Source organism: Cyrtonyx montezumae, unplaced genomic scaffold (assembly GCF_038088225.1).
Source record: "Cyrtonyx montezumae isolate F1298 unplaced genomic scaffold, pur_monq_1.0 scaffold_3, whole genome shotgun sequence".
Taxonomy (NCBI): domain Eukaryota; kingdom Metazoa; phylum Chordata; class Aves; order Galliformes; family Odontophoridae; genus Cyrtonyx; species Cyrtonyx montezumae.
In genome coordinates this window covers 87,231,602-87,252,718 of record NW_027072034.1, presented here as the reverse complement: position 1 = coordinate 87,252,718, position 21,117 = coordinate 87,231,602, and the positions used below count along the sequence as shown (strand labels likewise).

The 21,117-nt window shown below is 44.3% G+C and overlaps 1 protein-coding gene across 1 annotated transcript in view; it reads right to left on the bottom strand.

The window, feature by feature from the left end:
- Positions 1–2,510: 2,510 nt before the first annotated feature.
- Positions 2,511–21,117, bottom strand: part of LOC136052271 (alpha-2-macroglobulin-like) — a 42,611-nt gene continuing 24,004 nt past the window's right edge. The window contains 17 exon segments of the mRNA XM_065742254.1: positions 2,511–2,685; positions 3,440–3,481; positions 3,601–3,703; positions 4,136–4,204; positions 5,014–5,078; positions 5,081–5,103; positions 5,453–5,580; positions 5,856–6,074; positions 6,688–6,911; positions 7,820–7,985; positions 8,748–8,822; positions 9,140–9,296; positions 9,837–9,921; positions 10,712–10,888; positions 11,014–11,097; positions 14,213–14,264; positions 19,044–19,165. Of these exon segments, the coding sequence (XP_065598326.1) occupies positions 2,660–2,685; positions 3,440–3,481; positions 3,601–3,703; positions 4,136–4,204; positions 5,014–5,078; positions 5,081–5,103; positions 5,453–5,580; positions 5,856–6,074; positions 6,688–6,911; positions 7,820–7,985; positions 8,748–8,822; positions 9,140–9,296; positions 9,837–9,921; positions 10,712–10,888; positions 11,014–11,097; positions 14,213–14,264; positions 19,044–19,165 (1,817 nt within the window). The 3' untranslated portion in view covers positions 2,511–2,659.

Here is a 21,117-nt window from a genome sequence, read left to right as displayed (position 1 = left end):
CATCTGCCTCTGGCCTTATTTTTTGTTAGCATGTTTCATCTCTCTTCTCCATCCACATCTTCTTGTCTTCTCATCCACGCTGTGGCGCTCTGAGATTCAGATAGAGCCATCCACGCCAAGACTGTGTTTGACAAGTCCTTGGGAATACCAGGAGACAAACAGCTTTTGGCAGTGAGGAGACGTGTCATCGTGCTTGCCGGTTCTTTAGGAGGAATGAGCATTCTGCCTGATCCTTCATCCGTCATTTCCTTGCCTATAAATGGAGGCTTTTTCTGCGATATAATTAATTGCTGGACATAAGTCCCTCTTTCATATACCTCCTCTCATTCCACTGTGAAATGGCTTCTGTGCAATAGATAAACAGTGTTCTATCTGGTTTTTCAGAGCAGACCAGATAGAAATAGGAGGAAGACCTGTGAAGGAAAAACAAGTACTTGTGACATTTTCTGCTGATATTTAAACTGCTGAAGAGAAATCAGTGTACTTGTTTACCTCAACTTTTTCCTTAATTGGGCTTACAGTGCTTCAGTAGATTTCAGAGAGGCCCTGGATTCCTATCTGCAAGTCTGGTTTAAATGTTGTAAGGTAAACAATCCCCAAGGATGGTACTCAAAAAATAGTATAGAAGATGGTATATTTAAGTAGGTTTATACAGATGGTACACAAATAGTAATGCAAAAGAAGATGGCTCACCTTCAGGATGATAAAGACTCACTGTGAACTCCACATGGGAGGAATCTCCAAGAAGAGAACCTTCCCTGGTGATGGTCAGCCCTTAAATGGGGTTTGGGAGAAGTGGAGCCAGGCTCCACCCCTTCCAATCACACAGGTTGTCAACGGTTTATGGGCAGGTTCGGCCCGGTTCCGTGACGATTGGTGCGGGGGACCCACAGACCCACGCCCCAGGAAAGGGGAAGGGGGAAAGGGGAAAGGGGAAAGGGAAAAGGGAGATGAGCCTAGGAACAAAACAGCAGCAACGATCTGAGGAGGAAAGCTAATTTACTAAATAAGATATCGGAAAGCAAAATAACACAATATAATACAGTATAATTGGAATTAAAGCTAATAAATCAAATAAAATGAGCAAGAGAGAGTGTCTGATAAACCGAAGGCCTTACGCTAACGCTGAAGGCGGACGACAGCGAGCACCCACTGCTGAGTCGATCCCAAAGGAAAGAGAGTGTCCCGTGACCGCAGACAGTTTTTATCTTTCCCTCTGAGCGTAAACACGTAAGAACGCAAAGCATTGCAAAGTCCTCTGGGGAATGGAGTTCTTCTTCTCTTCTGAGACAGGTATACCTGGAACTATCGATGATCCACGGAGCTGGAGCATTAACTCTTTAACTCTAAATGCACTACATGATGTTATGATGTGGAATACAAGTACCAAAAATCATAAAACCATGACACAGGTATATCACCTTCACCTGTGGCCCCATGGCTGACTTGGTGCTCACCTCAGGTGACCAATCAGTGGTTGAGGCCGTGATTCTACAGTTCCCATACAAACGTTTTATCTGCTTGTTTCAGAAAAGATTATGGCTGTGCGTACTGGCATATGTTTGCCACCAGGACAGTTTTCTCTCACCATAAAATAGAAACACACCCAAGTTCCTAAAGTGATCAAATTCTAACCGCTGTAGCAGTACAGATTGAGCATAACTCCAGTTTTCTTTATGGTAGAAAATAATTTCCCACATCTTCTGAGATTTTAAGATGCTCAGCCTTTCCTCCATATGAGTGTAGGCTGAGTGATGTGGGTCTCTTGAGCCTGGAGAAGACTAAGAGGTGATATTGTTGTTTAGAAATAAATAAGGTGCAGGAGTCAAGTGGATGGTGCCAGCCTCTTTTCAGTGTGCAGTGTGAAGGAAAGACTGGTACTGGAGACATTATCTGCTGGTTTCTAAACAGCTGACATGAAATCAAAGAGGAACTGCACACATAAAAGCATCATTATTCAGAAGCAACCAGAGTACTTATTAGCTTCAGATTTTGAGATTTTTATGATTCTGTTTAATCAATGGAAAGAAGTTTCACTTCACTGGCTTAGAAACCATGTGTTATTTAAATTCCTCTCTGATAGGTGCTTATCCACATCTCTTATCCTACCTATTCTAAGTTATAAATGTAGCTGAGAATACAAAACAGGGATTTGCACCACCAGTACACTCTCTAATTACAGAATGAGAGGAGGTATATGAAAGAGGGACTTATGTCCAGCAATTAATTATATCGCAGAAAAAGCCTCCATTTATAGGCAAGGAAATGACGGATGAAGGATCAGGCAGAATGCTCATTCCTCCTAAAGAACCGGCAAGCACGATGACACGTCTCCTCACTGCCAAAAGCTGTTTGTCTCCTGGTATTCCCAAGGACTTGTCAAACACAGTCTTGGCGTGGATGGCTCTATCTGAATCTCAGAGCGCCACAGCGTGGATGAGAAGACAAGAAGATGTGGATGGAGAAGAGAGATGAAACATGCTAACAAAAAATAAGGCCAGAGGCAGATGTGGAGGGTCAAGAGTTTATTTATTTGTATTGTATTGCTTTGTTTTTGGTGCTGAGGTGTCCTTGCGTGTAAGGTTCTAGAGGACTCATTAAGGTAGACTACTAACAGCAGAAACAAGTGAGCTGATCCAGCAGGGCGCAGATGTATTCTTCAAGCATTTCCCTGTTCAGCTTCAGCTGGAGGTGGGGAAAGGACAGAATGAGAGAGAATTCCTGGTGAAGCAATACCCAGAACCCCAGACAACTTCTCTACGTTCTGTGGTAGGCCCTTTTGTGCCACGGGAGCTTAAACCCTGTTAAAATCTGGGAACCTACATCACCTAAAATTGCCTCGTTGCAGAAGGATAACGCATTGGGAATGGCTGGACATGCTCATTATATCCATGCTACAGAGAGGGAAGGGGAGGCGAGGCGAGGCATGAGCTACCAGAGTAAATGTTGTCTCTTGGCACCCAGATTTCCCACAGGATGGGAAAAAGCAACCCAGGGCAAAGCTTGAATTTCACTGGGGTCATGTGAACATTTCACCAAGGTGGCTGGGAGACAGCTCCTCAGTGTGCTTCAGTATCCACAGCATGGTGAAAGTGGCCTTGAAAAAGGTAGATATGCAAAGGCTGAGCATGGTGTTCTGTCCCAAGGAAGACTTCAATCTTATTCATACAGTGTGAAACATGTACCAGAAAAGACAAGTGCCTCTGTGTGACATAAGGTAATAGCTTTGGGATTCACCGTCTCAGTGAATAAAATAGAATGTAATATGGGGTGGCTAGCATTATATTCCCCCTCTGTACTATGGTATGACTCAAGCCTGCTGTACACATGGTAAAAGACAAGCTTGGGAACTGTACGCAGGCTGAGGAAACCTAAGGTTTGCAAAAGTAGTTACATTCAAAATAACTTGCAATGGGCCATTTGTTCCTATGTACCTTACCTGTCGTGCAGGGAGCACTGTACTCCTGTATGGCAAACTCATCTGAAAAACAGAAGGGAAGGGAGGGAGCAGGGCTGTCAGGGGTCTCTCTGCCAGGAGTGCAGAGGGTCAAATACCAGGGACAGCTGTGGGTTTCCATAGCTCCCATGCCCCACACTTACCTGTCTCATAGTAATCAAAGACCTTCACCTGAGCTGGCTTCAGGCCCTGCACAGGGATGTCCTGCTCCACCGTGAAGGAGAAGCTCAAGGTCACGTTGCTCAGCTGGGGAAAGGAAGTGATGGAGGCTCAGTGTCTGCCCTGGGCTCTCCCGCTGTCTCCTCATGGAACTCTTGCCACTGGTGCTCTTGCTGCCAGCAGTGCCCTGGGCTCTAGGAGTGTGTGTGCGTGAGCATGTCCCTCAGCAGGCCTGGCTGAGGGGCGAGGGGAAACCCCAGGGTCTTTCCCCAGACTGGGGAAGCCTGTGTCTGGTGGGCAGGTGTAGGTTGATCTGTATGCAGGCCCAGAGGGAAAACCTGCTGAGGGCCGTGAGGAAGGTACCAGCAAATTCTGAGGTCAGCAGAAGTCAGTATAAGATTCATTCCTACTTCTATCAGATCCAAGGCAGTTTTGAGACCCATTTTTTTGCCCTGAGTGGCCAAATGTCCCCAAGGCTTGTGTTTTTCTGTTCCATTCCAGCCCCAAACGGAGACTCACCTTTTCCAGATACAGTAAGACATGGTTGGTACTGAACTCTGTACGCTCAATAACTTGGTGGTGTGCCAGCTGAAGAAAGAAGACCAAACTGTTACTGAATTGAGGGTGGTCTCCCCGTGCCACTTTCACAGCCCTGTGGATGGGGCGCACTGTGGATAAAACACGAGGAGTACTGACAGCAATGAGTAGGTCTGCACTGTGAAACTGACTCCTTGGTGCACCATTAGACAATAATGGTACCCAGGTCTTCCCTTCACCAGCCTGGCAGATCAAGTATTGTGTGGCTACAGCAGGGACTGATCACTGGTCCAAATGCAGCAATGGGAGGATTCAATGACAATACATTCTTTCAGGCATGCTAGTTCTGCAGTATCTTATCTCTGCTATTTTCCAGGGCAACACACTTGCTCAACATCTCAAAAAGTGACATGAGGCTTAATTACAAGACAAGCTATAAACTATAGGGTAAGATCAGCAGAAGGAAAGAGAAAACAGTACTGCTTTTGAATGTGCCACACACAGACAATATTTTCAGAAAGGTATCTGAACTCAGAGAGAACTCATCACCTGTCCAAAGGAAAAAATGACATAGTCTGTTTTACACTGATTGATCACATAGTCCTGGTGTCCAGCCAGGTGTGAAAGGAAAAGTAGTGTACACAGATCGTGTGTGTGGACAACAATGGCAGGATCAAGATTATGCCAATCCTACAGCCCTCTAGCAAGCCACAGACACCTGCAAGGTGGGTTGTTTTTTTTTTTTTTTGCTGTTTCTTTTTTTTTTTTTTTTTTTTTTTAAAGGAGAAACTGAATGTGGTTCAGGTGATAAAATGAAAAGGGCAGATATCCTCAGTCAAACAGTTCACACAGGCTCCTACCTTTCTCACTGAGGACTTGACAGGGATGAATCCCGACAGCATTTTCACATCAATAATCACCATTTGGAGACATTGCGCTCACCTGTGTAACTAAGGTACCAAGCCACAAAGATTCAGAGCACAGCACGTCAAAGCTGGGGCACTTTCACTTTTCCCATAACACTTGACACCTCACCACTTCTCGTCAATCCAGCACCTTCTTCTTCAGCCCATCACCCTTCCCTAGTCACCTGTGCCGCTCCTCAGCAGCCCAGCCCTGTGCTCCCTGCTATGCTTATCGCCTACAGGACACCCCTTGCCTCCACAGCCTCTCCTCCCAGCCCAGCTGCTTCCGGCCCACTTTCTAGGGGGCTGCCCTGCACCTCCCAGACTGGCTCACCCTGCACCACCTCCAGCTCCCTTGGTTTCTCAAGAGGGCTCAAACCAAACATAGACTCACCTGACGTTTATGCCTATGTCAAAGACCTTGTGAGCCTTGGAGTCCTCACACGTCTCTGGACTCGTGTGCACATGCAGTAGGAAGGGTGCACTCTCCTGCTTGGGCTGCACGTTGTACCTCAGGCTTGTCTAGGGGAGAGCCAGCAGCTGTGTGTGTGCATGCTCAATGCGTGAAAGAGATAATCAGCTGCCTGCCCAGCTCTCTCCCTTCCCCATTCTCACAGCTCCCCCACACTCGTGGCTCTTTCCCTCTCACTCCATCCTCCACACAGCTCTACTCCTCCCTGGCCTCTCCCAGAGCTTTTCCAGCCCGTCCCTTGGCCTCTTATTCCTTCTGCCTTCCCCTGGCTTGTGCCTGAGAAAGGGCTCTCCTCCCGGGACAATACTTTTCCCACCACCCTCACCTGCACGTAGACGCATCCTTCACCAGACACCTCTGTGCTGTACTCCCCTGGCACCTGGGGCAGGGACACGTGCTGGAGCAGCAGCCGGTTTGAGGGATCCACGTGGAAGTCTTGTTGGAAGCCCCCTTCAGATCGCAGGGTCACTTTGGAAGTTGCTCCACTCTTGGCATAGGTGGCAGCTCCGTACAGGGAGAGGGCTTGCAGAGCCACGACTGTGTCCTGCAAGAGGCAGGTCCCGACACCCATGGCCAGGTTAGCCCTGTTAGCCGTTCCGCATCCTGTTTTCCCACAGCCCGCCCTTTGCTGTCAGCAGGCTCTCTCTGCTCCATTCTTCACTTTGTCTAGTCTTAAGTGAGAAGCTCAGATGGTAAGATCAGCTTTTGCAGGCTTCCATTTTCTTCCTGCGTCCTCTGCGCAGCAGTCACGTATTCCTGAACTTTCTGTTGTGAAACTTTGTGCAGCCTTCACCTATTACTCCCCAGGGAAAAGCAGCAACTGCATACACACACAGACTACGGTGGGAGCTCCAAACTCAGCATCATTTTGTGTCACTAGCATTCTGACCGACTGCGTCAAATAAGCCAGGTCATTAATCAGCGTATCATTCCCAGTGGTGCTACCTGACATACTGGCCTCTTGGAAACTTGGTAACATTCCCAGTGGTGCTACCTGACATACTGGCCTCTTGGAAACTTGGTAGCTGCGGCAGATGCTGCAGGGCAGTACCGTAGGGGTATAGCCCCCACTTGGCTTAACCTTACTGTGCTCCCACCTTGGTCTCTGACACTCTCCTGATACTGATATGGGACGTCACAGGAGGCAAACTGCTCACCTGGGTGGAGGAGAAACCTCCATTGGGATTCTGCTGGCCACTGATCCACTTTGCAATAAGAGATGCAAATGACAGCTCCTCCTGCGAAGGTCCTGGCTGCGTGGTGAGGTGAGCAAGGAGCACATAGGCTGTCATCTCCACTTCAGCAGAGGGAGCTCTATAGCGGTAATATGGGAGATCAGCCTCTGTCTCTTTCCCAGGCCGCTGCCAGTGAACAGACCCATCTTCACAGGAGGCAGGGTGCATGTAGAGAAGACGGCAAGGAATTAGTAGCAGTTTCTTGCAAAGGAGTTACTGACCTGCTGCCAGCGGGGAGGACAGAGCCCCCCCCCTCATCCTATCGGATGAAACAGGAAGGGTTTGATGGCCCCACACTGGATGCGTTTACAACCAGTCTAGGAGTGCCAAGGGCTGGTTCTTGGGCCTGGATGCCACTTTCACTTAAGCTACAGGTTGAGAGTTGATGTTTGGACACCCGAAGGAGACAGAGACCTAAGAAGAGCGCCAGGCTGGCACACCGCCCCATTGTGAGAACTTATCCTTCCTTCACAACCCCGCTAGATGACATCTTGGCAAATGGACCATCCAGGCTGACTTTGCCAGAATGGTTCTGAGTCTTGATACAGTTTCCTGGAAGACTCAGTGCTTATGCTAGGGCCTCTGAAATGAACCATCACGTTTGTCTTATGTCTCAGCACTTCCATCTCTTCTCTGATGTGTTGTCCCTCACGTTGTGCAGGGTAAGCATTGTTCTGCCTTGAGTGCATCCGCTGGAAGGAAGGAGCGGTTATAAACGTTGCTAAGCCTTTGTCAAAGCAGTGCCTGGTACGACAGGAGGAGTAAACTGAGGTGTGCTGGTAGCAGAGCCACCCTTTTGTTCAGCACCAATAGGAATGGTGCATAGTGCCTCCAGATGAATCAATCCCTCGGAACAAAGGGGTAGGACTGGGCACCGTCAGGGAGCTGTCAAAAGCACAACCACGCTGCGCAAGCATTTCCTCTCCCCACACCTTTCCCCATCCACATAAGCCATTCCACGCTCCCATTTCCCCACCAGCAAGAGCCATTTTATCAGGGGTAGAGGTAAGACCTGTGGACTGGAAGAAAGCAATGTCCCACCAAGAGTGCTCACCCTTTTTGATGGCTTCCTTCTCAAGTGAGGCAAGGAATGCCTTCCGCTTCTCCTCCTTCCCTGCCAGGGCAAAGGCGTATGCCAGCAGTGCCTTGGTGTACACGTGGTTTCCTTTCCCATTTCCTGCCGTTTCCAGGCAGAACAGAGCATTACGCACCACCAAGTGCTGGGGAGATGAAGACACTATAAGACAAGGCAGCAAGATGCCATACTGAAGTCCATCAGAACAACAGGAACTGTATAGTACCCACGGACTCTTTACAGCCCTACCACACTGTCTGATATATATTATACCATCACGTTTTCTTTTCCCTCCAGGTCTGCTTCCTTATGTGATCCATGAGTAACCGAAGAGTGTTCTTTATTCTGTACCTTTCTTGTCTCTGAATTATCTTGTTACAATGATTTTTTCCAGTAGTTCAATGATTTTTGATATTCATAGTTTGAAGCAAGGTCCAGTTCTTCTGCCTATGGAAGCATTCACTGCCTGACTTACCCTGCACTGTGCGTTGCATCAACACAGTAAGCTCACAGAGGTGTTCTAACAGGCCTCTAGAGTTCTGACACAAAAGGAGGTGTTTTTTGGGTTTTTGTTTTTGTTTTTTAAGGATGCAGAAAACCTATCTGGGTCATTTCTGAAATGTACATATTGTTTAAATCACTATTACTCCATGGTGTGCTCTTTAAAATGAGCCAAAGCAAGATACTCGAGAGAAGAACTTAGAAGGAGATTAAGAAAAATGTTTGCGTAAGAGACCGTATTGGACAGGGGAGGAAAGTGGAGAAAAAGTGTCAGTCCATCTTGGACTTGAAAAGAAAGAAAGTATATTCAGTCAGAATTTCTTCTTCCAAAATGTAAAGGGTCCTAATAATGTGTAAGAGACTAATGGGGCAGGTTAGTACCGTCCACGACTCAGGAGACACGTACAGTTACAGGCAGAGGAATCTCTAGCAGTGCGATAGTGATGTAGGCCGTCAGAGTAATCTCATCGTTCACTCCACCCTGCAGGGAAACATAATAGATGCTTACTCCACATGTCTTCTCATATTCATTTTTCTACCATTCTCGTGGGCATACTTTATTCCGTATTGTAGACCCTTAGTTTGTGTCCTCTCCATGGCTGCTCACACTGTGCCGTTTATGGTTTGCCTTGTATCTCCTTGTCATGGCAGACACACAAAATGGCCTCTGGCTCCTCAGTTCTTGACTTTGATACCAGAATTCCCCATGCTCCTGTGCGCTCAAGAAGCTCAGCTTCCCCCAGTTTATCTATAGTCAAGCGCCGGCCTCACTAAGAACCAACTAGGCAGACATGTTACCTTCATGGCATTGTTCAGGAGCACCCCAGAACTGCGGAAGCAGCCATTCTCCTTCTGCTTTTGGCTGAGCCAGATCAAAGCATCCTGGATGTGCTTTTCCTCAATGAATATGTGAGACTGGGCCCGGGCAAAGGACTTGAGGACAAAAGCTGTGAGCCTGAAAGTAATAGAGGGAACCGAGACATTCCAAACAGGCTCAGTATCCATCACAGATTTTAGGGATCATGCAGGCCTCACTGTTCTGGAGGAAAGAAGTAATAGCTACAGGTCTTAGTCACTGTATGTTAGTTGGAAACTATGAGCTAGCTTAGCAATTTGGTCAGAAAGGAACCAATGCTAATGGTAATTGTTATTCGCAAATTCAGGAGTAATGGGTGGATTGTCAATGGCAATCTGGGGATCCATCAGTATGTTCTCTTAAAAATATATATATTGGGCATAGTTGGGTTACATTTGCTTGAGCTGAATCAGAGTACCTGAGGAGGAAAATACATACTAGTGAATCATTAGAAACCTAAAGGAAATCTCTCTTAGCATCATTCCTTGCTTCCTTATTGCACATGATTACCTATGCTGCCATGAGTATTATTTCATTTCCACCTTCATTACAACTTTCACAATGTCCAAGCAGTACAGAAAACAGGAAAAGGAGGCGATGAAGAACAGAACTGAAAAGCCAGTAGTACTGAAGTCTTACCAGGTGTTTCCAACCTGCCCAAAATGGGGCCCAAATGTACTGTAAGAACCATCCCAGTGTTTGTACTTCAATTGCCTTTGATACCCTGAAATGGAAGTTGGAATAATATTTTTTGTTATTTCAGTACTTTCTAAAGAGCCATGGAAAATGAATGTAACTGTTAAAATTCTGGTCTAGACAATGGTGAAGAATACTGCCTACATCTTAATCCTAAAGACCTGCTGGGACCTAAGATCCAGCATAAGCAGCTGCTGTAATTAATGTTTACACACTGATTTATGTATTTTATAAATCTTCTTTCTTATAGAGAAGACTGGTTTATTGCCTGCTCTGGACTTTTTCTATGTTTCTGTTTGGACTCTATCCTCTCTCACCCGGGACTTCTACCAGAGTGCAGAATTCTCTCTCCTGTAGGTACAGTATTATGCATGTGTGACTTGCTACAGTATCATGTTCCCTCTCAGAGAATGCACAAGAACAACTTCCCTCAGGTCATAAATGCCAGTGGTTGAGCTCTCTCATCCGTGTGCCAAGGGAAGAAATTAACAGAAAAGCAAAAGCCATGTCCAGCTGTTATGGTTTTTTTTTTTTTTTTTTTTTTTTTGTTATTTTTTTGCTATATTATTGATATTCCACATCATAACATCATGTAGTATATTGGGAGTTAAAATAGATAAAAGTTACAGAGTTAATGCTCTTGGTCTAGTGGTTAGGAGCCGGCGCTCTCACTACTGCGGCCCAGGTTCGATTCTCAGTCAGGTATACCCAGAACACAGCTGGAGCATTAACTCTTCAACTCCCAAAACACTACATGATGTTATGATGTGGAATATCAGTAATATAACAAAAATCATAAAGCCATAACACCAGCTCACCATTCACTAAGTATCCGATGGCCTTGGATTTGATCTCCTCACTCAGCTGTCCTGTCTTATTCAAATAGTCCAGGACATAGATGTTGGGTGCAAACAGGACCATGTTCTGTTCACCGCAGCCAAATGGCATCTGAAGGAGCTGGTGAAGGTTCTGCATGGCAGTACCCATGATGTCACCTGGGTAAAGGCAAAATTTCCAGGATAAATTAGCACAGTTCAGGGTTTGCAAGTCATCTAAGCACAGACTGAAGAAATATTGCAGAATTCCAAAATAGCATTTGGTACTGAGGATGGTCACTTACCTAGCACTAAGAAATATGCTCTGGCTGAACCATCCACCACATTCTCTGGGAGAGCCAGGGCAACTGATTCTGACACTGACTTTTCTGGTAAAAACAGAATGCAAAAAAACTAATAACAAGAACAATGCAGATCAGTTTTGCTACATATCCTTAAATGCCTACATGTATGTATATCAGCTAATAGGCTGAGATACTATCCTCTCTGCACAGAGATTTCCTGCCTTCAATAAACCCACTTGTCTGTATTTTTGTTGGAGAAACCTCCCATATTGCAAATTCTGTATTGGGCCCACAATACTCACACACGAACTGGCATGGACATCTACATGGCATGATCATCCACATGGCAGATGGACTTTTTATACTATTTTTCTGGTTTCATCAGCTTTAGTGGAGAGGCTTGCCTTACTGCAGTCATTTGTGATTTTACTCACATGAAATGAAAGATAATAGAGAAACCCTATTTTGAGGACTGCTCTGAAAGTAATCCTTCCTATTTTATTGTGTCGGCCCATGAAATCAGAAGTGGATGCTGGTTGTATGGCAGTAAAGGTTGAACCTTCCTGCCAATATTCCATTACATTTTGTTGACATGCAACAGATGGCAGCAGAAAAGCACTCTGACAAAATGGCATCTGACATGGAAATGCTTATGAAGCAAAAGTGTGGAATGGAATTCCTCCATGTGGAAAAAGTAGACATTCATTGACACTTGCTAAACATTATGGAGGTGAAACGGTGAATGTTAGCACAGTGAGGGAATGGGTGGTGAATTTCAGCAGTGATGACAACAACGTAAAAGCCAAACCATGTTCTGGACGGACATGTACAGTTGTCATACCATGAAATGAAAAATGTCTTGATCAGCTCGTAGAGTCATAGAATCATAGAATGGCCTGGGTTGAAAAAGACCTCAGAAATCACCTAGTTTCAATCCCCTGCTGTAAGGCAGGGTTGCCAACCACTAGACCAGGCTGCCTAGAGCCACATCATAGAATCACAGAATCACAAGGTTGGAAACAACCTATAAGATCATCTAGTCCAACTGTCTTCTCATGACCACTGCTACCATAGGCTACTAAACCATATCTTGCAGCTCCTCATCCAGACACCTCTTGAACAATTCAGGGAAGGCAACTCCACAACCTCCCTAGGCAGGCCATTCCAGTGCCTGACCACTCTTTCAGAGAAAAAGATCTTCCTCGTGTGCAATCTAAACTTCCTCTGATACAACTTGTGGCAATTTCCCTGAGTCCTGTCCATTGCCTGGGAGAAGAGGCCGAACCCCTCTTCACCCCAACCTCCCTTTAGGAAGGTGTAGAATGCAATGAGGTCTCCTCTGAGCCTCCTCTTCTCCAGACTAAACAATCCCGGTTCCCTCAGCCGCTCCTCATAAGACTTGTGCTCCAGACCCCTCACCAGTTTCATTGCCCTTCTCTGGACATGCTTCAGTGCCTCAACATCTTTCCTGTAGTGAGGGGCCCAAAACTGAACACGATACTCAAAGTGCGGCCTCACCAGTGCTGAGTAGATGGGGATGATCACCTCCCTGCTCCTGCTGGCCACACTATTTCTAATGCAGGCCAGGATGCCATTGGCCCTTTTGGCCACCCGGGCACACTGTCAGCTCATGTTCAGCCGAGCATCAACCAACACCCCCAGGTCTCTTTCTTCTTCACAATCTAGCCACTCATCTCCAAGCCTATAACACTGTTTGGGGTTATTGCATCCAGCATTGCCTTGAATACCTCCAGGGATGGGGTATCCACAACCTCTCTGGGCAGCCTGTTCCAGTGTGTCACCACCCTCTGAATGAAAACCTTGCTCCTAATATCTAACCTAAATCTCCCCTGACTTAGTTTAAAACCATTCTCCCTTGTCTTATCACTATCAATCTATGTAAACAGTTATTCCCCCTACTGTTTATATGCTTCCTTCAAGTACTGGAAGGCCACAGTGAGGTCCCAGAGCCTTATGTTCCCCCAGCTAAACAAGCCCAGTTCCCTCAAACTTTCTTCATCATAAGAGAGGTGCTTCAGCCCTATGATCTTTTTAGTGGACCCATTCCAAGAGCTCTGCATCCTTCTTGTGCTGGGGGCCCCAGGCCTGGACACAATTATCCAGATGGGGCCTCACAATAGCAGAGTAGAGGGAGACAATAACCTCACTCTTCCTGCTTGCCACCCCTTTTTTAATGCAGCCCAGGATATTGTTCCAGGCTTTAAGAGCACCCTGCTGACTCATGTCCAGCTTCTCATCCACTAGTCCTTCTACGAAGGGCTGTTCTCAAGGAGTTTTGCATAAGTCTGTAAAAAGACTTGGGATTGGCCTGGCCCAAGTGCAACACCTTGCACTTGGCCTTGTTGAACTTCATTAGGTTCTCATGAGCCCACTTCTTCAGCCTGTCCAGGTCCCTCTAGATGGCTTCCCTTTCCTCTCATGTATTGACTGTACTGCTTAGCTTGGTGAGCTGATTATGACCAGGAAACCCTGTTCAGCTTCAGTGCATTGGAAACAATGGGGGCAACATTGGAATATCACAAAGTTTGTGTCAGATGGGTCCCATGAATGCTCACACAGGAATAGAAAGAACAGTATACGCAAGTTTGTCAGAACCTGTTGGACCAATACAAGGCTAAAGGTGACAGTTTCCTCCATTGTATCATTACTGTTGACATGACATGGTGCCATTAATACAAGCCAAAGTCCATATCACAGTTCATAAACTGGCATTATGTGAATTCCCCTTAAAAAAAAAGTTCAAGATGCAGCCCTCAGCAGGTAAGTGATGTCCACTGTCTTTTGCAATAGGATAGTGTGTCCAGAGATGGCCCATGAAGATGATCAAAGGGCTGGAGCACCTCTATTATGAAGAAAGGCTGAAGAACCTGCAGTTATTCAGCCATTAAATGACTTTGTGAAATTCGCAGTATTCCCTCCTTATGGGGACCTTGAAAGCCTCACTTCCTAAGGGTTATGCTTCTGCCTCTGCAATTACTAGAACTATTACAATTACAGCTCTTCTCCTTCAGGAAGAAGTAGTTTCACCACCAGGTGGACATACATCTAGTTTATTCTGTTTCATCAGCTTCCCATACTTTACTTTTCAGAGTAAAGCATTCTTAAACCTTTTTTTTTCTCCTTCTGTCTCAGTCTTTTTCTCAACAAAACGAAGTCCTAGAAATGAAGAGTTTCTTACCAGATGCACAGAACACAGAGTTGTAGGTAGTTTCCACCTCCACCCCTTCTGGCTTTTGGGAAAAGAGAAGAAGAAAATTCAAAAAATTAGAAAGAAACAAGAAAAAAAATATCAAGAGGGAAAATAAAAAGGATTCTAAGAAAATGAAATACTTGTAAATTCTCATGATAATTACTTCATCATAATGAAAACTCTTTAGAAGTTGATTACAAAGATATTTTCCCATGAACAAAATTACTCATAATGCAGAATTATAACATCCCTAATGCAAATACAAAATTATACCTGGTTATAAGCAGGACATTTATTATGGCTCTTTACTTATTACTCAGAAAGACCTTGTGGATTCACATTTTGTGATGTTCATAGTATGCAAGGTAATATTACTGACAGTGCTACTGGAGCCATTGGGCACTATCTTCCAGTGTGCTACTCGCCTTGGTACAGTACGGGAGAACATTTCAGTCTGTGCTTACAGCTGAGAATTTGTGACACCATATGGTATGTATGTAAGGATTTTGTCAGGTGACAACTAAAGCACTCCAATACTCCCATAAATGACATGATAGAACATCAAAAAGTTGATTACATGCCACAGACAACTGGTGGCATGGTCAATTTTTGACCACATTTAACATGTGTTTCTCTGATTCAGAAACTTCTAACCTAGTCTTCATAGTCAGGAAATCAGCTCTATTTTCTGTTGAGATGAACCAGGACATTCTGGACACAGGAATCAAATCTTAACTAGAAAATATACTTATCAGACATAATTACAGTGAGATCCCCTCATCATTATTTTTAACTTCAAGATAGAAAACTAGCATTTTCTTCATTACTGGTTTCTAATTTTTGCCATCTGTTTTTTTTTTTTTTTTTTCCCAGAATGTTATTAGGAAAAAAAAAAAAAGTTGTCTGAAAGGATGATTTAGAGTTTGGGAAAAAATCAAAAGAAAAAGAAAAAAGAGAAAGCATTCAGGAATAACTTTGACATAGCTCAGAGCTACATACTTCCTTTTGCAGAGGTATCTTGTCTTTGTTTCAGTGTAACACTCTGAAAGACAGCTAAATGAGAAAACCCTTTCCTTTTCTCTGGTCTTGAACATTTCAACAGGAAATTAAAACATGCAAACTATAACTACTTGAAAGATTTTACTCTTCAGATAAGAAATTCCTGGGATAAAAAATATCCTGTGTCCCAACTAGCTCTCATCACTGTCTTATTTCCCAAGGGGCAAGAGGATACTGTAAGGGTTCTTGCAGTTTCCCTTTGCTCTCCCCAGAGTGCATGCCTTGCTGCTGGAAGTTTTGACATCCATCAGTTTGGAACAATGAAGCTCTCACTCCAAGCAAGTTACATTGCATCTACCCCTGCTAATTAGTTGTTAAACCTTGGATGATAATCTCTGATTCTATTCAGTCAAGGCTAGCTGTAGATTACAACAGAGTAAAAACAGTAATCTCTCAGACAATCCAACAGTGGTTATTTTAATGTTCATTTGGTTATTTTCATTCCTCTACCATCTGGAAGAAATGACTCTCTCAAATTCAGAAGCAGTTATCTTCCAGTATCTTCAAACAACAGAGTAATTAGCCTTATTCCTGAAGACGTGTATAGCGACTGCTAAGTCACAGCCTGAACCACTGATCAAGCACCTGAAGGAGAGACCTGGTCAGCTCTAGGAGCACAGGTAAAGGCAATTCATCTGTGCTAGTGGAAGGGGTGGAGCCAGACTTTACTCCTCTTAAACCTCATTTAAGGGCTGACTGCCACTGAGGAAGGATTTCTTGTTGGAGATCCCTCCTTCTGAAGTTCTTTCCTAGTGAGTCTCAATCCTTGGAGGTGGATGAGCATTTACTTTTCTTCCTTCTGTAAGACGCTTTGCTTGTGCTGGTCCCTTTGCCTTTACATTTGGTGAGCCAGCAAAACCAAAATATCAAAAGCAAAAAAAAAAAAAAAAGCACTTCTGTGCCAGGGCATATCCCAGGATTTCTGTGATTCCCCCCTATTAAGAACTCACAACTGTAGCTGGAAAATGGGGCCTCTTGCAGGATAGTGGGAATTTACTTCAATCCCCATCCTGCCTGGCAGAATATTTCTATGTGTTAGATATTCTTATCACAAAGGAGCAACAGCTGGCTGTGTTCATTGTAGTGGGGCCACTATTAAATGCATTAAATTGAGCAGAACTTTCAAATAACACCCTTGAGAATGAAAATCAATTATAATGCAATTGCATTGAGAAATTAGAGCTACAAGTCAGTGCATCAACAGGGAGAAAATAAAGTTCAGCTAACACTGTAAAACAAATTCAAAATATTGCATTAGGAATACCCAGTTCCCTGAATAATTGGATCTGGGTATTCTAAAGGAAAAAATCTCAAGACCTGATCTCGAAGCCCCACCTGAAGTAGGTCCTTTTGAAATCTGACCCACATAAAAAAAAAAAAAAAGATTCAAGACGGTCAGGGGGCACCCCTGCTGGTTAAATGGCCCCCTGCCCAAACTCATAATTGTGTTACAGCCCGACCCTATATGGCTTCCAAATTAATGGACTTAGTCCAAAGATTTTGACAAATGCCAAGAGAAAGTGTACCTTCATGGTTACTTTGGTTGTGGGTCATTGGGGCGGAGAATGTTGCGGTCAATGAACCAGAGGTCTCCAAACTTGCATCCATAACCTCACACCCTGTCCTTAGACTAAGATTGTATGCCACCATACAACATAATGAAGAAAATCATTCACTAATGAATTGATTAATGGCAGTGTGGCATATCACTTGGCCTAATAAGGCTGACATCCCAGTACACACAGGTCTATGGTCATACATGGAGGACCTTCAAATTTACATTTGTGAATTAGAGATGAAGGAAACAATATACAAGGTCTCCTTTGAAAGCCTGGATTTAGTACAATTTTTGGCAGGAGTGAGGGACCTAATTTTACAGCAGGCATCCTCCGAATACTACGGTATATTAGTACCTATACTGAAACCTCTTGTGACCTCAGAGGCCGTTGTCCAGCAGGTTGCCCAGCTGGTAGCCAGTATAGGAGAAATGGAGCGCCTTTGGACCAGGCGCAGTATTCAAACATCGGAAGGGGCCAAGGTTCCTCCCTGTAACTAGAACCAGGAGGTCCACCCTGTGGACTCCTCAATTGGGACCCATATTTGTATCCCAAAAACAAATGTTTAACAATTTAATTTGGGCTGGAGTTCAACTTTTTTAAAATTGATTGCCAGCTTAATCATGTCCTCCTCCAGCTTTGGAAGCAGTGGGAGAACAATCAAAAATTTCAAAATCACCCCAAAAGGACAGGGGTAAGAACTATTTTAAAAAAGAAAATACAGGGAGCCTGTAAGACTTCTTTGTTCCCAGCAAAAGGAAAAAGCCCCCTCAGGTGACTCAGGCCACTATGCCCGAAGCACCTGAGGGAAAAGATGTGGCAATCATGCAGCACATAGCGTGACAGGGTAGGATAGTCCCTGTGTAGCTAGGCCCTCTAGATGGGACTAGAGACCCTGTATATTGACGATTTTTTTGTCCTGGAAAAATATACTGAATCATGCCACTGGTTGATACAGGTGTGGAAACATCGATTATTTATGATGTTCCTACTAAGTTTGAAGAGAACAGAGTGATGATTGGTAGCTCTTGGGGACAGACCATTTCTGTTACCCAGATGTGGTTGAAATTGAGGGTTGGTCATCTCCTGTTCCAGGGGATTATATTGCCCCAGTCCCAGAGTACATCTTGGGCACACACATTATATGTGGTCTGGTTCTCCAGACAATTGTAGGAGAGTTCAGACTCCAGCAGAGGTGCATTAGTGTTTGGGTGGTGCAGACAATATTGAAAGGCCATGAAAAGCATGAGCCTATTTGCCTGCTGGAACCACACCAGATTTACTAGCATGAAGCAATAAAGACTCCTGGGAGAGGGGGCACAAGATGAAATAATGAGGACGGTGCAGGAATTAGAAAAGGCTGGGATCATAAGACCTGCACATAGCCCATATAGTTCCCCCATATGGCCAGTGCAGAATTCAGATGGCGCATGAAGAATGACAGTGGACTACAGAGAGTTAAATGAGGTCATGCTGCTTATTCATACAGCTGTACCCAATATTGCCTCCCTAATGGACACATTGAGTAGGGAAATAAAAAGTAGTGTGTATTTTTATGTTTACTACACAGTAAATATTATTATTTATATTATTTGTTTGCTATTAATGTAACAGTCTTGCATTATAGAAGAAAAAAAACTGATTCTTTATCTTACAAACTTAACCATTGTTAAACACTGCCTAAGAAAAAAATAATGCAAGAATAAAAAGTCAGTACATATTGCTTTAAATGGTCTGAAAAATATAATAAAATTTTCATAACAATGATAGTAGTTTTGTTGGGAAATATATATAAGACTGTAGCAACTGTTCCACATTCCAGAGTACAGTCTGTGCTAGAAGAGGTACGCAAATTTTCTGGCAAGACTTCAGTTTGTGGTTTATCCCTGTGACTTATTACAGGCAACACCAAATAGTCTTGTTTTTCACCCAGATGCTGTGTCTGGGATGAAAATGTCAAAATTGCTTATTTTTTTCTGTCTACATAATGTAGTACACTGCTTTTACTATAAGATGATAACTATGAATTATGGGCTTTACTGAGATGAGTGAGATTTATCAACACTTACTTTAATGAAGCATGCAGAGTAAGTCACATAAGCCATTATTTCTGCTATCGTGATCTTTATCATAAAACAGCTGTTACTGTGGAGAATGAAATTACTATTACTCATCTCTGTCACCAAAATTAGCATCCCACATACCTCCACCAGCAGTTGCCTGATGACTGTGTCCTTCTGCCCTTTCTCAGGGGTCATCACTGTGGCATTCCCACAGGGCTGTTGGTTCTGCAGGGCCTCAGTACTGACTGAGAACTCCATCAGACCTAGAGGAAACAGGGCTTAGTGAGTTCTGCTAGGCAGTGCAAGGGAATTATGAGTTTTTGTTTGTGCTGGACTCTCTGCTGAGTTACAAAGATTTTTTGAAATAAACTTGATCCAGCTATAGCCTTCTAGACCACCTCTATTGTGAGGGTTACCTGAGCAGGTTTTAGTGTACTGAGTCTGCCTGGGATGGAATTAGTTTTCCCACAACAGCCTGTACAGTACCCTGTACAGTACCATGCTCTGTACTCATAGCTAAAAAATATTGATATCCCTCCCCTTCTTTCTTCCTCCTCTCCAAGTCAGTTGGGGGAGGATATAAGGAACTCTTCCTTCTCCTCTTTCTTTCCCTATTGAATAATAATAGGTTTTGAGTATTTTGAATGGCCTGTAAAGGTGAGTTGTTTGCAGCTCCATGTTACCATGAAACATCAGGAGATGTGCAGAGATGCAACATAGGGCCATGGGTCATAGGGTCATGACTGAGAGGTAGACATGATCACTGAGGTTATTACACAGGTCACTCATGACTGTGAAATGTGCTGTAACCAAACAAGCCATGTGAGTAAAGCCTTCCTGGTGGTGGCTGGGATTTCAATGTAGTGAGGCCTGGCAAATTGACTATATTGGATCATTTACCACTAACCCATGGCAAGCATATATACTAACTATGGTAGAAGCAATTACCAGGTGTCTGGAAACATACCCAGGACATCATACTACTGTCCATAATATATATCATTTTGGGCCTGAAAGGCAAGTTCTACAGAATCATGTTACTCCAGAAAGATTTAAGTCAAACAGTTGGAATCACTTCTGAAATACTCTTGTAACCTCTTCGGCCACGGCATTGACACTACGTATCACAATCCCATCCCAATGTATCCCAATCCACAATCATGCAGAAGCCTTTTGGAAAGGTTGAAAGATACAATGAACTAGGAAGAACTATGCTACAGGAATTGGTTGCTGTGGCATGATGTGAGATGCAAATTCAGCAGAAGTTGCATAGCTAGTTAACACCAGAGGATCTGACAACCATCTGGGTGCTGCTCAAAGTCTCCACACACCTAGATGAAATAAAGCCTCTATAGTGCATGTAGGGAAGTGGCTGGGAAAGGCAGTGTGGGTTGCTTCTACCTTGGGAAAAAGCAAACCCATGTGTGGGATTATCTTTGCCCAAGGACCTGAGTGCATTTGCTGGGTGATGAGAAAGGATGGAGACGTCAGGTGTGTGTTTCAAGGAGATTTAACTTTAGGAGAAACAGATCTGTAATCTCAGTGAAGTGCTATATGAAGACACTGCAGAACTAACAACAGGTCAGCTTTGCAAGGAGCTGAGTGAATGCAGCAATAACTCAAGCTAAGCTGGTACTGGTATGCAAAAATTCAATATGCTGACCACTTTTTCAGATGAGATGTAAGTAACTGATGGTTCTTTGTGGACATTTGGAAAAAAACCCTTGTGATGGGAAGATAGTATCTACATATGTGCTAAGGGACAAGGAGTAGTGATGATGAGAACATACACATCCATACACTGGATGTAACAGTAATCAGAGGATACTGTGGAATAATGGGTGTGGCTGGGATGGAGTCAGCTTTTGCCATAGCAGCCCATACAGTGCTGAGCTCTGCACTTGTAGCCAGAACAGTGTTGATACCACACCAGTGTGTTGTCTATTGTTGAGCAGTACCAACACAACACCAAGACTATCCCCAGCCCCCACTAAAAGCCAGTAGGCTAGGGGTGAGAAAAGAGGCAGGGAGAAGATATCAGCAGATCAGCTGACATAAACTGACTGAAGGGGTATTCCATACCATGTAATGTCACACTCAGCGATGAAAGCTGGAAAGAGGAAGAAGAGTGGACTCCTACCATGAAACCATCTGTCTTCCTGAACAATCATGGAATGTACTGAGGCCCTGCTTCCCACATTCCACAAAACGTGCC